This window comes from Mesoplodon mirus (assembly GCF_964341445.2).
Source record: "Mesoplodon mirus genome assembly, chromosome: 18".
Classification (NCBI taxonomy): domain Eukaryota; kingdom Metazoa; phylum Chordata; class Mammalia; order Artiodactyla; family Ziphiidae; genus Mesoplodon; species Mesoplodon mirus.
Genome location: NC_138994.1, coordinates 46,882,896 through 46,898,963, shown reverse-complemented (window position 1 = coordinate 46,898,963; position 16,068 = coordinate 46,882,896). Strand labels below are relative to the sequence as shown.

At 56.5% G+C, this 16,068-nt stretch overlaps 1 protein-coding gene across 2 annotated transcripts; it reads right to left on the bottom strand.

Annotated features, from left to right (window-relative positions):
- Window positions 1-346: 346 nt before the first annotated feature.
- On the bottom strand, window positions 347-15,495 carry ZBTB4 (zinc finger and BTB domain containing 4). 2 transcript variants are annotated; one of them, XM_082604890.1, is made up of 4 exons: window positions 15,366-15,495; window positions 7,023-7,092; window positions 5,534-6,576; window positions 347-4,874 (listed from the first exon to the last, which is right to left on the bottom strand). In XM_082604890.1, exons 3-4 carry the CDS (start codon window positions 6,565-6,567, stop codon window positions 2,939-2,941), a joined length of 2,970 nt encoding a protein of 989 aa, XP_082461016.1. In that variant the 5' UTR covers window positions 6,568-6,576; window positions 7,023-7,092; window positions 15,366-15,495; the 3' UTR covers window positions 347-2,938. The 2 variants fall into 2 exon arrangements, with proteins under 2 accessions (XP_082461016.1, XP_082461015.1); XM_082604889.1 differs by lacking the exon at window positions 15,366-15,495 and adding an exon at window positions 9,021-9,126.
- Window positions 15,496-16,068: the final 573 nt, after the last annotated feature.

Sequence of the window (16,068 nt, the reverse complement as noted above, 5' to 3'; positions counted from 1 at the left end):
TTACGGCCATCACACATTTTGTGCCTGTTTCCTCTCAGTTTGGAGAAAGGGCTTCATCTGGGAGATGAAGATCTTGTGCCCAGCAGGCTTTGTGAACTGGACTGCGTTAATGTTTCTGCCTGGAGGTCAGAGCAAAGTCAGCTTGAGCCTAGTGGCTGCAGCAATTACAGTGAAGTACCTAGGGTCAACAGGCTCTCACACCTACTCAATTGCTAGAAGTTGTTGTCCTAAGAGGGAAAATAGGGCTACAACTTGTAGGGATCCCTGTGGGACAAGGTTAGCACGACCCTGTCCAGCCAGACCCACCAGCCACGCCAATAATTGCACCTGGCATCCCACTGCGGAGCACAGTTCATTTGTCTTGTTGGTTTATTGGCCTAGAGAGTTGGACACACACACAAATGCGGAGATAAATATTGGTCAGTTTCTCTAAATCTGGGTCCTCACTACGTATAGAGCTAGAGTCTGTAGAATTCTAAATCTCGCGTGCTGTGGCACAGAACCAGTGGCCTTTCCCACTCCGTCACCCTTCTTCCCAGGGAACATGGGGAAAGAGGGCACAAACTGACAAGACTTGATAATTTTCAAAAGACAAAATTGCAAAATCCCAAATTTCCAACATGTGAAATTCACAATATTCAAGTTCCCCAACTCAGACACATGTATTTTAATCGCCATTTCGCCACAATCTCCTTTGTTGCCCAGAACCACCAAATTCTGGAAACTATTTTCCTAAATCATATTTTCAAAAAAATAAATGTCTACAGTCTCAGTTCTCCCAAAATGTCCATGGTTTTAGAATTTTGACCTGTTCTGAAATTCAAATTCCCTGGTCCATCCTCAACCCCTTCCATCTCTGTGCCTTTTTGCCTCAGAGGAGTGCAGGTTAAGGATATAGGGGGACTGTTATCACATCTGCCCCCTGCCTCCAAGGCCTTCCTCAGTCTCTCTTGTGGTTCCGCTGTGTATATATATATATATTTTATATATATAATTTGTGTGTAGATATATATGTATTCTTTATTATGTACTTTTTTTCGCAGTTTTTCTAAAGTGCCAGAAACAAGATTTGTGGGAATTTTTTTAGTGATTTTTTTTTTTTTTTTGCATTTTTCCCCGTTTTAAACGTTTCTCCCCCTTAAAAATTGGAACTCGGTATGGTACATTCAGTAGGAAACTCTTCACTCGGACTGTGGCCAAGACCAAGAAAAGTGCAAAGAGACAGAGGAGGAGTGAAGGAGCGACACTCCTCCGTGGTTAACATTCAGGGAGCCTGTCGAAAACCTCCCCTTTCCATATGCTGGGAGGGCGAGAAGAGGCAGGAGGATGCTCCTGTCCCTCCCCCCAAACCCTCCCTCCAAAAGCCATGATCTTGCCCTTTCAGCATCAGTTGAGAGGGCAGCCATCTTGGCCCAAAAAAACAGTAGCTGAGAAAAAGGCTGCCATTTTGATGACAACTTTTCCCCTTTTTAAACTGCACTCCTCTAATTCCCATTTTTCAAATTTGCTCCCCCAAACTGGCTCTCCCCTCGTGAGCTGTTTTTTTTTTTGTGGGGGGAGGTGGGTGGATGGAAAATGTTCATCCAATCACAGAGTGGGGAGGCCCAGTTATCAAAGAGAATTAGGAGCAAACATTTCTTCAACTCCCCCACTGGAAGGAAACATAGGGACCCCTGACCAGGGTTAACTAGTGCAAATTAGGGATTAGGGACTTATAAGGTCCCTGTACCCCATCCCTAGGCTGGGATCTTTGGGTGTGGGGAACTGAGTCAAAGATGGGGTGTAAGGTGCTATTTTGCAGGGAAAGTTGGTGGGGATACCCCAAAGCCCACCAAGGGAGTAGGATGGTTCACCAAAAACCATCTGGAGTGATTGGTGAGGGAAGTGATACTGGGGGGAAAAGGGGGTTAAGGTAAGGATGGGAGGTCATGTGCAAATCTTGGGCTTACCCACCAATCCAACCCCCATCCATTTTTCTGGCTATTTGGTCTAGTCTGGGAGAAACCATCGGGAAAAAAACAGGGAGAAAGTAGATTCCCTTCCCCATCCCATATAGAGCTCCTCCCTCCTGGCCCCCAAATCTGGTTTAGCCCAGAAGAGGCCATATGTAGAGGCAGGAAGAGGTGCAATCTACCTACTTCTTTTGCCTTGGAAGAGTCTGGGGCTCACTAGATTTGAGGGTCAAAGTAGGGCTGAGATTGGTGCTGCCCTGGGCTGGGAAAGTACTCAGCCATGGAACAGATAGGTAGCCCTCCCCCCAGCACCTCCTTGACCTGGATGGGAGAGGCCATCTCCAGAGTCTAGGAGTATAAGGAGGAATATGGAAGATCCAAAGGCATGGAAGCCAAGGAAGGGATGGCATCTTAATGTGAAGGAAACGGGCACAGAAACCCACCCTCGGGAAGAATGGAATCCAAAGCCACACTCCCAGGTGGGTAAGTGTCAGGTATCACAATGGTCTGGTCCAGGCCCTGGGCCACAAAGGATGGAATGTGCTGGGAAGCATCTGGGCAAGGGCTTAGAGAAAGCTTCAGAACGAGGGGGGAACATTAGGTGAGAGAGATGGTTTCCCCCTAGGTTTACGAATCAGGGGGGCGGGTTAGACATTCAGAGCTGGTGGGGGCTATGAGTAGAGATTCATTTAAGTATATTGCTCAGTTGCCCCAAGGGCTGGAGAAGGGATGGGAGCTGGCCCTGCCCCTCACGGAGGCCATTCCCTGGAGGAGAACTGATAGGGGAACCACCAAAGATCCCTTCCCAGGTGGTGGGAAAACTACAATCTCACACAAAGCAGCCTGACCCCTGAGCTCCAGAGGCCCCCAAGTCCCTGCACAAGAGTGTGGAGGGGCTCCCAAGGGGCAGGGAGGCCAGGGAGCTGGTAGTGGCGGGGGTTCAGGGAGGGTGGCATCTGGTGGAAGGGGGGATATGGGCCCAGAGCTCACCCCACATCTCCCTTCTGGGTTCTTTCAATCCCTGCCCTTTCCCCTTCTCCCTTAGGGGGGACTGGTGGAGGGAGAGTTGGGGGCGGTGGAGTTGGGGGGGTAGGGGGTGCTGCTTGAGGATTGACTGCGTAGCCAAAGACCCCTGGTAGGAAGGGAAGGGCCCCCCCACCCTTCTCATCAGGTAGGACCATGTTAAGAGCAACTGGGAGAGCGGCCAAGTTGCTGAAGTTGTAAGGGTAGGCGGCAAGAAGCTGGGGCCCATAGACGAGTGGGTAGGGCTCAGGGTAGAAGGTGACTTTGGCAGCCCCCATCCCCTCCATCCGGTCCCCCCGCCCAGCCCCCACTGGCCCCTCACTCCCAGCTTTTCCCCTGCCACTGCCAGATTCCCGGCCGCTCCCGATGAGAGCCAGTGGAAATTCCTGCACAGGTGGGTATGCATAGGTACCCCCTCCTGCCACCACTGAGGGCTCCTCCCCCCCTGAGATGACAGGGTCCTGGAGCGAGGCGGTTTTGGAAGCTTCCTCAGCAGCAGCGCTCCCGCCACCCGCCTCGCCGCTGGATGAGGAGACTTGCATCTCTTGGGGAGCCTCCTCCTTGACGTCCCCAGCTCGGGTGCCAACGCAGCCCTTGGAGTAGGCAATGACAGGCGTGGGGGTACCCCCGGGCCGCTCGGCAGCATGCCTCTGCCCGTGGCGGCTCAGGGCGGCTGCCGTCTTGCACACCTTGGCGCAGTGAGGGCAGGCGAAGCGGGTGGAAGGCTTCCGTCCAGCCCGGGAGTTGTGGGAGCCCCCGCCGTGGGCCTCCTGGTGCTTGCGCAGCTTCCTCAGGGTGGCAAATGTCTGGGCACAGTCCCCACAGCGGTGCCTCCGCTCGCCACGGGCACGCCCTGCGGGGCCCTCGGCCGCCGGGGTCTCCTCCCAGCTCCTCCGTTCCAGCTTCTGTCTCCAGCGAGGCGGCCGGCGGCCTCTGGGCATCCCGCCGCCCCCGCTGCTGCCCGGGCCTGTGGCTCCAGCCTTGCGCTTGGGCTTGTACGAGTAGTAGGGCCTCCAGAGCTGGTCCTCCCCGCCAGCCTTCGACTCCTCCTCGTCCTCCTCGTCCTCGTCCTCGTCCTCGTCCTCCTCCTCTTCATCCTCCTCCTCGCTCTCCTCCATCTCCTCTCCGCTCAGCTCCCCAGGGCGCAGGTCAGTTTCTGAGATGCGGCGCTTGACAATAGCCTCCTCACCGATTCGTACAGTGATCTGACACAGTGGAGGTGGAGCCTGCAGCTGAGAGGGACCTCGGCCAGGCCCTGCAGGGGGACCCCCGCCCCCGCCAAGCCCACCAGCTGGCTTGGCCGTGTAGGTCAGAGTCCTTGTGGCCCGTGGGTTCCGGCCCTTGGCCTCCTCCGTGGCTGTGGCTGGGCTGCCGGCTGTGGCTGGGCTGGCTGGGGCAGCTGCAGGCACGGGGGGAGGAGGTGGGTACTCACGTTTTTTGGGGGGCCGTGGCGGAGCAGTGTAAGTGATGACTGAGGCAGCTTGGGCCCCCCCTGTGCTGGCCGGCCCACTGCCTGCTCCACCACTCGTGCTACCCCCATGTACAATGACAGACGGAGCTGGGTGGGCAAAAGTGATGACAGACGGTGGGGGGCCAGGCTCTGGGGCAGGTGGGGGTCCGGGTGGTGGGCTGGCCGGCATTGCCGCAGGGGCCGGAGTGTTGAGGCTCGGAGAAAGGGGGGCCTCGGGGGCTCCCTGGCTGTAGGTCTTGTAGGGCCGCTTGGCCGCCCGCATGGGGAGCAGGCGGTACAGCTTGAGGGTATTGAGCTTGGGCTTATAGCCTCCATTGGGCGTCTTCTCACTGGCTAGGAGGCCCGGGCTAATGCCATGGAAGGCTCGCTGGTGGGTCTTCAGGTTATAGTAGGTGACAAAGGTCTCCCAGCAGAAGATGCATTGGTACCTGGGCCAGGACGGCATGGAACAGGGCAGGGACAGAGCCAGTTGAGTCAGGGGCCCTGAAACTAGGGCCTCAGCTTCCCACGTCCTCTCCTACCTCCACTCAGACCTTGAACTGCCCCAGCCATTTGCTCACCCTCCTTTCAGGCTGCTCGTCTCACCCTGCCAGCCTCAGAAAGGACACCAGTCCTAGTGCAGTGCCCCCCACTGGCTGTGAGATGCCAGGCCTCAGCTGTTCCATCTGTGAACTGGGGATAATCACACACCTTGCCTACCTCCCAAAGCCTTCTTCTGAAGCTCACATGACAGAAGGAGGAAATGTCTTATGAACAGGGGTGCATTACAGCTGTTGGTGGACATGCCTGAGCTCCCTAGTCCCGTCCCATGAAGCAACTTTCTCTTCCTCGGTCTTTTCCACATCACCAAGCCAGGACGTGACACCTGGAGGTGCTAATAAACATCAGCAGAAGGAAACGGGGCTGAAGGGAGGCCGAAGGGTGAGTGACGGAAAGCAGGTGAGCAGGGGCTAGTGGGTGAGCAGGCGTCTCAGGATGATTTTCTAGGCCCCATGCTCTGCCCATTCTCTCCCTTGTCCCTGTGAGCCCTAAGTGGACAAGGTCCCATGTGACCCCCCCCCCATCCCCGGCCGTGCAGGCCACTCACCTGCGTTCCCCGGTGTGCCACACCTCGTGCTTGGTACGGTACTCAGCCAGGGCGAACACCTTCTCACAGTAGCGGCAGGGGTACTTCCTCCGCCACGAGTGTACATTGCTGTGCCGCTTCAGGCTGGACAGGGTCACGTAGGAACGCTCACAGGCCGCGCACACGTACAGCACGTGGCCGCCCACCACCTTCACCACGTGCTCAGGACCACCTCGGAAGCCCACTGGTGGGGGCAGGGCTGAGGCGTCCACTCCTGAAGGGCCACTGGGGCCAGAGCCCCCGGCTCCCAGCCCTGCAGACCCCCGAGTGCTGGCCCCCCTACGACACTGTGCCTCATGGGTCTGCAGCCGCTTGGGATGGATGAAGCTTTTCCCACATCGGGGGCAGGGGAGGGGCCGCCGGGGCAGGGTGGGTTGTGAGTCAGGGGCCTGGGACTCAGCCCTGTCACCCTCCCACTCCCCGGCTGGCCTAGGCCCAGGCCCGAAGTTGTCTTCTTCAGGCTGCGAGGTGGCCATGGGGGCTGGGGCAGGAGGTGCCCAGGCGTCACCTCCCTCCCCCAGGCCCTGCAGGCGGGAGATGCCCAGACGCCGCCCCAGAGCGCCGATCTCTGCCACGGCTGCCCCGTCCCCTCCACCACCAGGTAGTGCCAGCCGGGCACTGTAGATGAAATTGAGGACATCAGAGAAGGCAGCTGCTGGGACCCCTGGCAGCTCCAGGACCCGGGGTGGGGATGAAGCTGGAGGTGAGGGTGGAGGGGGAGAGGAGGAGGAAGAGGAGGAGGAAGAAGCTGTGGTGGAGGCAGGGTTGGGGGCAGAGCCCCCAGTAATTGGTGGGAGGGGCAGTGGGGCTGAAGCGAGCAGGGCCTCTCTGAAGAAGGGACTAGAAGCAGCCAGGACGCTGCGGTGAGCAGGGAACTTGGTGTCTCCGGCTATGAGGGTGACGTCACAGAAGAGGCCACGGAGCCGCTGCTCATTGAGCTGGCGCAGGACGGCGGGGGCATGGGACGGGTCTGTCACCTCTGCTGGGGGGGGCATGGCGCCAGCCTAGATGGAGGAGAAGAGGCCAGGGGAGGATCTCAGAGGCTGGGCAGAGGGCAGGGGCCTCTAAAATCAGAGGTGAGCTGGGAGGGGGTTGGAGGCTGTTGGCCAGAGACGGGTGGAAGGCTGACTGACTTCTGGTCACAGAAGTGAGGGGTTAACCTTAGCCACCCCACGTCCGGCCAGCATCCAACGCCCGTGTGTCAAACGTCGGGGGCTGGAAGAGGCCAGGAATACCTCAGGTCTTGATGAAGGTCAGGGGTCAAGACTTCCAAGTCACAGACTAGCGAGATAAGCAATGGACACCTCTCTCCCACTGGGAAGGGGAGGGAGGCCCCACAGCCTCTGCTGACCATTTCTCAGGACTCCCCGGCCTGGACAACACGGCTGCTCTGCTGGCCTGCTGGCTCAGGCCCAGTCTCCCGCGGGGCAGACCTCTCGCACCACCTCACCTGAGAGCACAGCCAACATGGAGCAGAGTGGGGGTGGCTCAGCGAGTCCCTCCTGCCGGGCCTCTTCCCTCTGTGGGGAAACAGAAACCGCGTCCTCAATAAGGGAACCTGGCGGGAGGGGACCCAGGAGGTGAGGGGTGGCGCAGTGTGCAGGGCCAACGAGGCCCAGGCTGCTCTGCAGACCCTGACCCTCCTGGGAGCCCGACAGGTTATGTGCTGAGCTGCCTCCAGTTGGACCTAGGAGTTCACACAAATTATTGCAAAGCCTTGTGCTGCTGGCCCCCAGAAGTACAGGAACAAGATAATTTGCATATTCCCAATTTGCCTCCAAACAATCCAGGAGCATAGTTCAATCCTGTAGGTCCAGGGAAGCCTGCTGGATCACTCTCAAGTCCCTTTGGCCCAACCTTCGGGGTTCAAAGGAAATCAAAGATTTGCATGTTGTCTTTCACTATAATAGTCTCATTTACATATCAAAATAGATTTGTTTGAGCTTTTTCATTGGACCAAGCTGCTATATATTCAACTTAGGAGAGGACCTCTTCACATTAAACCTTAGAGAGGGTTTCTGGCCTAGGTGCCAGGTGACCACTGAAGACCACGAACTCTTGCACACGTGCCAGCTTGTTCCAATCTCTGAAGGGCACTAAAAGGCCACCAGACCGGAAGTGAGGAAGCTTGGGTCCCACTCCTTATTCTGACAGCTGGTGGCTTTAGGACTTTGGCTTAAAAAGGGGAGGGTGGGGAACGCAACCCCTATCTCACTCTTGCTGGGAGGCTCATCCAAAAGGAACAGCAGGCAGCCCAAATGTGAGCTGTGGTGGTCACTGCCCAGAAAGCACCTCACAGCCTCGCCTTTGGGGGCTAATTTTTCAGTTGAAGATCTTAATTCCAGAGCCATAGAGTAACTTAGCCAAAGACACACAGAGCTGGTCATAACAGGTGGGGCCTGTTGACCTGAGAGCAGAGCTCTCGGCCCCTCTCATCCACCCTCCATGAAGCCTGGGAGCCCTCCCCTTGTGCACGCCCTGGGTCACACATGACCTCTGAGGTGTCCTGCGTCAGGAGTTCCTCATACAATTCCCACCCCCCAGAAAATGCTCTCTTCCCGTTTATTACTCATACTATCTGGACTAAGATGCCTTCCCTCCACAGCCCATTTCATGTTCCCGAAAGACTGCTCTGAGCCCTCTCCTGGAGGAAGAGGAGGGTGGTAAACAGGGGTGATATTCAAAATTTCTAACAGCCCTGACTGCCAGGCACACACCTAGGTCCAGTGCCTCCCCATCAGTTGCTGGATTGCAGGTGGGTCAGGAATCCAGGGGAAGGGGCCCCGTTCGCGGTCTGGTGTTCAGTTCTGTTTGTAAAATGGGGAAAGAGAGCAAGACCTCCTACTCCCTTCTGTGACAGCCACCAGCCAACAGGGACCCCCAAGAGTTGATGCTTTACTTGCATTACCTCATTTGTTCCTCATCACTACTCTAAAAAGTAGCAGTTAGCTTCTTGACTTTAAAGTGACAGGCTGAGGCTCGGAGATGCTAGGTAGCTGCCCAAGGATATATGACCAGTTAGTAGCAGGGCTGGGATCTGATCCCAGGAAGTTTGGCTCAAAAGCCTGCGTTCTTGATTATATCACATCAGGATGAAGGACATGTTTACAGCTGTGATACTGTGATATAACAAGAAATAAAGTTGACCCTTGAACAACACAGGTTTGAACTGCACAGGTCCACTTACACGTGGATTTTTTTCAATGGTAAATATGACAACACTACACGATCCGATGTTGGTTGTATCTGAGGATGCGGAACCTTGGATACGGAGGCCCAATTGTAAGTCTGTACTTGGATTTTCCACTGCGTGGACGGTCTGCGCCCCTAACCCGCACACTGTTCGAGGGTCAACTGTAATATATTTGGTCTTTGTCCTCATTGCTGACACAGAGCTCCTGAAACTCTTGTAATTTCCCAAGTAATAGGGGTGCTAAGAGAATCTTACTCTAACATTTGGTCTTTGAGCCCAGTTCTTGACATTAAGCTCCTAAACTTCTTGGAATTTCCTGGGTGATAGGAGTGTCTCTTGTTCTAATGAGGCGACTCCTGGTGGGATCCCGGATGCGGGCTGGTCACCAGAAAGACAGAGCCACGATTAGAAGTTTGGAACGTTCAGCCTCAGTCCCCCACTGCCTCTGGGGAGAGAAGAGGGCCTGGAGACTCAGTTAATAATTGATCATGCCTATGTGATGAGGCCTCCATAAAAGTCCCTGAACTATGGGGTTCAGAGAGCTTCTGGTTGCTAAACACATCCCCATGGCGAGAGGGTAGTGCACTCCAACTTTGTGAAGACAGAAGCTCCTGTACTCAGGACCCTTCCAGACCTCGCCCTCCGTACCTCTTCATTTGGCTATTATCATATCCTTTATTATACAATAAACCAATAAATGTAAGTATTTCCCTCAGTTCTATAAGCCATCCCAGCAAATTATCAAGTCTGAGGACAGGGTCATGAGAAAGCCCAATGCCTTGATGGTCAGTCAGAAGTACAGGAGGTCTGGGGAATTCCCTGGTGCTCCAGTGGTTGGGACTCTGTGCTGCCACTGCAGGGGTCACGGGTTCAATCCCTGGTCAGGGAACTAAGATCCCATAGGCCGCGTGGCACAGCCAAAAAAATAAATAAAATAAAATAAAAGCTTTAAAAAAAAAAAAACTACAGGAGGTCTGGGCTTGCAAACTGGTATCTGAAGTGGGGGCAGTCTTGTGGGAATGAGCCCTTAACCTCTGGGATCTGATGCTATCTCCAGGCAGACAGTATCGGAATTGAACTGAATTGTAGGACACCCAGCTAGTGTCAGAGAACTGGTCAGTGTGGGGAGAAAAAAACACACATTTCGTGTCAGAAGTGTCATGAGTTGAGTGTACAGGAAAACAGTTATGTTTTTCTTTCAACAGCACCCACTAGGGCCGCCACCAGCCCATCTAGGACCTTTGTGAAAATTAGAGGAAGGGGAAAAAAATAGAGGAAAGGCCTCTTCCTCCATAAGGTGGTAGCCACGCACAGCAAAGCTTGATTCCGGCCCCCACTCACCCCCTTGGCCAGGCCTGCCCACCTGCATAGCCATATGGGCTTGGTGCCTACTGAAGCATGGCTGTGTGCTGACTGCCAAGATATTTGGACAAGGCCTATCAAGGCTTTTTAAAACCATAGAGGTCCGAGGCTGGCCTGGCCCTTGGAGATCATCTAGAACCATCATCATCATGGTACTTGGAGCTGTCATTGATGAGAAAAATATTATGTGCCAAATCCAGTGCTAAGCATTTTATCTGCATTATTTCAACACTCAAAAGGACCACAGTGAGGCAGGGGCTAGTGTCAAACCCATTGTACAGATGAGGAAACTGAGGCTTTAAATACTCTAGACACCTCACTTGCAGGTAGAGAGAATGTAGTGACGGGGTGATTTGACCCTGGTCTCACTGCTAACCAAGCTGGGTTTGGACCCTGCTCTCCTGAGTTCAACTGCCCCACCAGAGGCCACTGCCCTGCAAGGGTTTATGGGAGGTGGAGAAGACACTAGTTATGGGACCCTGGGCAAGTAACTTAACCTCTCTGTATGTCAGTTTCCTTGTCAATGAGGTGGGGATAATGAGAAGCGCCCACTACATAGGGTTGTAAAGAATAAACGAGCTGATGACTGGCAGTGCGTAGAAGAGTGCCTGCCATGCAGCAAATGCTCAGGAAGTGCTAGCTCTTATTATCATCTTGGAACTCAGTCCCGGAAAATGGTGGGGGGAAGTGGTGAAGAAAAAGGGGCAGAAATCAGGCTTCAGGGTAGGTTTGATGACTCTGTGGTTTTTAGTTTGTTTTTACCATTTCTCTACTCTTAACTGGCTGTGTGATCTTAGAGGTGTGACTGAGGTGCGGATCTGAGGGCTGCCACCAGATACACTCCACCTCTTGCTGTTCCCTCTGCCTGGAATGTTCTTTCCTCAGGTAGCCTCACGCCTTGCTGCCCCACCTCCTTTAAGCCTTGACTCAAAAGTCACCTTCCCCCAAGGCCCTCCCTGGCCGCCCCGTACCTCCCAAAACTCCCTATCCCTCTCCCCTACTTTATTTTCCTCCTTGGCATTTAGTAAGACATAGTGTTCATTCATCGCTAGACTGCAAGCTCCAGGGGAGGGAGAGATTTTTGTCTGCTTTGTTCACTGCTACCTCCAGTGCTTAGAACAGTGCCTGATACATAGTGGGAGATCAAAAATATTTTGGGTAAATGAATGAACCTGCTTAAAGTCGTCCTGGAGTGTGTCCACTTTCAGGAAGGATGCCATCCTCAGTCCTGGACTGACTTGGCCGGGAGCTGGGGGTGGCGAGCGTAACTTGACCACTTCCAGGGTGCTCACGCTTTGCCTGATTTACCTCCAGGGCTTTACATGCGTTGCCTCATTTAATGGTTTCCTCAGCCACCCAAAGCTGGTATTTATATTATCCCAATTTTACAGATGAGAAAACTGAAGCTCACAGAGGGATTTACCTTGCTCAAGGTCACACAGCTTGTGAGCAGCAGAGTCAAAATTCAAATCCAGGCCTGTGTGAACCCAGATGCAGGGTCCTTCCCTCTGCCACACTGCCGGGGCCAGCGGGCTACCGAAATCACCACGCAAGGTCTCACGTGCTAAATGGTAACTGTGTCACGTCTGACTCCACCCTTTCCCTCACTCTCCACATCCAGCGGCCACTGAGTCTGGGCAAATATGCAACCCAGTTTTTTTTGGTTTTTGTTTTCTTTTTTGGCCATGCTGTGCGGCTTAGGGGATTTTAGTTTCCCGACCAGGGATAGAACCTGGGCCCTCAGCAGTGAGAGTGTGGAGTCCTAACCACTGGACTGCCAGGGAATCCCCTGCGGCCCAGCTTGGGAATGGCTCTGGAAACCTTCCCTCTAACCTGCCTCTGGTCCCCAAACTAGCTCAGGGCCTTGTTAACACTCATGGTCCAAGGCCATGGCCTCCCAACTAGTCCCCTGCTTCTGGTCTTAGCTTCCACCATCCAGCCTTCCTCTCACTGAGGATCAACGGCCCCGAAGCAGCTCAGGTGGCATCACTCCTGGGCTCAGAAACCTTCTCGGGCCTCCACTCCAGAATAAAGCTCAAATTCCTTAGCCGAGCATTCGAGTCTAATTCCCATCTTCCTCTCTATTCTTGTGTTGCATGAGTCTCCCCTTAAGCTCACGCTGTGCTCTCCATCCTCAGCAGTCCCACCCCTCCATGCCCTCGCCCATGCTGGTTCTCCTGCTAGAAATACAACCTTCCCCCAGCCTCTTCCCCAAATCCCTCCAAAATGTTAAGATCTACCTCAAATGCCATCTCCCTCTTGGCCCTCCCTGACCCTCAGGACAAGAACAATCTCTCCTTTGCCCGGTTCATCAACGTTTTGTGCTCCTGGGGCCAGTATCCAGTCGTGGATGCTACGTTCTCCCTCCCAGGCTGAGACTCCCTAAGTCACTGTTTAAACACACCAGTCTTCTGAAATGGATTGGTGCGGGTGTTAAGTTCTGCAGAAATTGGGCAGAAGTGTGTGTGTTTGGCGGGGGTGGTGCACAGAGAGGCCCACAGAAAGCTTCAAAAGGGCACTGGAGGACACATATAAAGAGCACATGATCTGGAATCAGACTGGCTGGGTTCAAATCCAGCTTTACTTCTTACTAGCTAAGTGGCTTTGGGCAAATTACTTCTCTGGGCCTCATCTGGCTCATTTGAAAAAGGAAGGTAATTAGAACTCCTACTTCCACGCGGCGTTGGGAGGACTAAATGAGTGACCATACGTAAAAGCACTGAGGACAGTGCCTGGTGCACAATGTTAAATAAGTGTTTACTGTTGTTATTAACCAAGCCCCAGGAAGGGGCTCAGTGCTGGCACAGGGCTGACAGTGGCTGGCACAGGCATAGTCCCCAGACGGTAGCTACTTTCCAGGTATGTTTTCCATGTGCTACCTACCTACAGCCCTGTTGGAAGACGGACAGGGCAGGTGATTAGCCCCATTTTAAAGATGAGGAACTGAGGCTCACTTAGGGAAGGTGCCAGCGAGGAAGTGGTAGGGTCCGAACTCCTCAGTTCTAGTCTAGGCCTCCTTGCCCATCACAGGCCGTGATGCGCCTGTTGTGCAGGCCTGACATAGCAGCCAGCACGCCCTCATGCAGGGGGGCCTGGCCGTAGTGTCCTCCCCGCCCCCAAGCACACGCACCCTCCCCGCCAGGCCAGGCGCAGACCACAGCGGTATGTACACTTGGAAAACACACACACACACACACACACACACACACACACACACACACACACACACACACACACACACACACACACACACACACACACACACACACACACACACACACACACACACACACACACACACACATATCTACAGAAGGGCCTGGGCCCCAAAGGTGAGGAAAACCTGTTCTGAGGAATCTGCCTAGCGAGCAAATTCCATTCCCAGACCCTTCCACGGTCGCAGGAGGGGCCCAGTGTGCATCACAGAAGAGACAGAATAGCAGAGATCCCTGCAAGGGGGGCAGAGAGAGGGTTGAAGCAGGAGGAGTCTGAAAACTTCGTGTTTCTTTTTTGCATTTCAGTGACAAGAGTCACACCCGGCCTTTACATAAACATGGCCAAGGAGCCGCTCCGTCCAAGTTGAGTTTCCTCGCAGCCGCCAGGCCTCTCCACCCGGTGACCCTGACGCGCTGGGCGGGCCGGCGAGGGGCTAGCACACAGACCCTGCACAGACTAGCTGGGCTGCCCGACAACACCCAGGCCTCCCGCCTGCTGCCCTTGCTCTGCCCCATATTTATCTCCCTGCCTTCTTCATAACATATCCCCACAGCAGCCCCACACGGCCACTCCAACACGCAGAGGCAGGCACGCACACAAAGCTCGCAGCTGATCTCCGGAGTCCGAGGCCCACACGGCCCTTGTCACGCCATCGCCCTCCCCACAAGTGTTTTCTGACCAGCTCGTTTCCCAGCCCAACAGCACAGATGGGCTCCCACAAACGACGTCACAAAAGAATCCCGTAGGGAATGTCGCAAACACACAACCTTCCCCTCGCTCAGCTGCCCCCGATCCCATAAACACAACCTGCATGTTCCACCCAGGGCACCTCACACTGGTGCCAGCCGCCCTATGGGTACCTGAGACACACCCTGGGGCTTCTCACTTCCTGCAGGACCCTCGGGACCTGAGTTCTAGACATGCACCCCCCGCGCCCTCCTTCCCCCGTGCCACCTGATCGTCACATGGATCCGAGAACCCATCCAGCGGGCCATCCTCTCCGAGACTGGACCACACCTCAGCAGGGCCGCATGAACGGGACCGGACCCGACACCTTCCCACTCAGACTCAAGGGTACACAACTGCCCCCTCCAGCTGGGCACACAACACCCTGCACTCCGGCGCCCTCCACAGCACTTACCCCTCGCCAGCTACGCAGAAAACAACAGTTCCCAAATAGTTCATATGTGCAGCGCCAGACACATATGTGCAAGAAAACACACGCCGGTGTAAAACATAAAACCCCAAACCTAACAAACTCCGCCGGTACTGTGCCCGGCTTCAAATGCGGACCTGTCATCCAAAGCCACAGGGCCACATCTTGTAATTCTGCCCCACAACACTGGACCCCCTCCGTCTGGCTTTCTGTCCCCATAGCCCGGGAGAGCCCTGCAGGACCCCCGGCTGCCGCACCAGCCAACAGTGGTGACCAGGAGAGGTTTACCTTGACCCACAACACAGCAGGAGACACACAAGCTCCAGGACTCACAGCCACAACCCTGCCCCGACGGCGCGGCGGCTCCGGGTCGCCTGCACGCCCTGCGCACCCCGCACACCCCAACTCTGGGGCGCTCGGCGGCCCACCCCTCCCCCCACCCCACCCCCCTGCCTGGCTCCTACGCCATCGCCCTCCCAGCGGCTTGCAGCGCCGGCCCGGGCTCACACCCGCCCCGCCCCACCCCAACGTGCCCCACGGGGGGAGGGGGACACTGGGCTGCAGAATTAACCCTTCAAGCGGGGAATGAGCGCGGCCCTTTCCACGGCCCCAGGCGATCGCGCCCCCCGGCCGCCGCTGGGTCGGACGCCGTACCCAGGCCCCCTTAGTCGCCCCACCAGCACCGTGCGCGCCTGGAGGCGGGGCCAGAGTCAGCCCCCGACCCCTGAGCCCCCAGGTCAACCCCAAAGGGGAGCGGTCGCGGCGCGGGACGCGGCCCGGGCCCCCGCGGCACCGGGCAGTGGGGAGGGGGCCCGGCTGTTGGCTCCGGTCCGCCCTAGCCCTGCCCGGTTCGCCCCGGGGCCCACCTGACTGCGATGGCGCCGCGTCCGCCAGGCCCGACTCATCACCGTGGCCGCCCCCGGCCGCTCCGGTTTCGCCCGCCTCCAGCTCCGGCTCCGGCTCCGGCCCCGGCCCCCCCAGCGCCCGGCCCCGGCCCGGCCCCGCCGCCGCCGCCGCCGCCGCTGACATCATCGGCTCCCCCCGCCCCGGTCCTACCCCCACCCCCACCCCCGGAAACAGTACCCCCCCAGCGCCGCCGCCGCCGCCACCGCCGCCGAGAGTGGGCTGGCGCAGCGCAGCAGGCACAGACACCAGGCTCCGGGCTCGGGCTCGGGGCGAGCGCGCCCGACGGCCTGCGCCCGGACCGATCCCGGGAAGGGAACGGCGCCACGCAGGGCGGCCGGACGGGTGGGCACCGAGCTAGGCGCGGGCCTGGCTGCAGCAGCAGCGGCGCGGGGCCGCACGACCACCCACTCCCTGGGAAGGGGTTCCCCGCCCCCCCGCCCCCTGCACGCCCTTCACTCAGTGGTGCACACCGCCCAGAGCACGCACACCCTCTCCGCAGACACACAACGTGGCAGGCTCACAATCAGGCCCAATGGGACCCGCAGACCCAGGCTCAACACACTCAAAGGGGCAGCCCTGGAGAAACACACACACACACACTCCCTCTCCAGAAATGCACAGGGACCCCCCCCGCCCCCCCCCAGGCCGCGAGCTGGGAACGCC

Coding starts and splice junctions, on each gene's coding strand:
- ZBTB4 (XM_082604889.1), bottom strand. CDS start 9,055: ATGTCAAGAACTGGGCTCAAAGACCAAATGTTAGA. Junction 6,577..7,022: donor CATGTTGGCTGTGCTCTCAG/GTGAGGTGGTGC, acceptor TCCTCCATCTAG/GCTGGCGCCATGCCCCCCCC. Junction 4,875..5,533: donor TGGCACACCGGGGAACGCAG/GTGAGTGGCCTG, acceptor GTCCTGGCCCAG/GTACCAATGCATCTTCTGCT.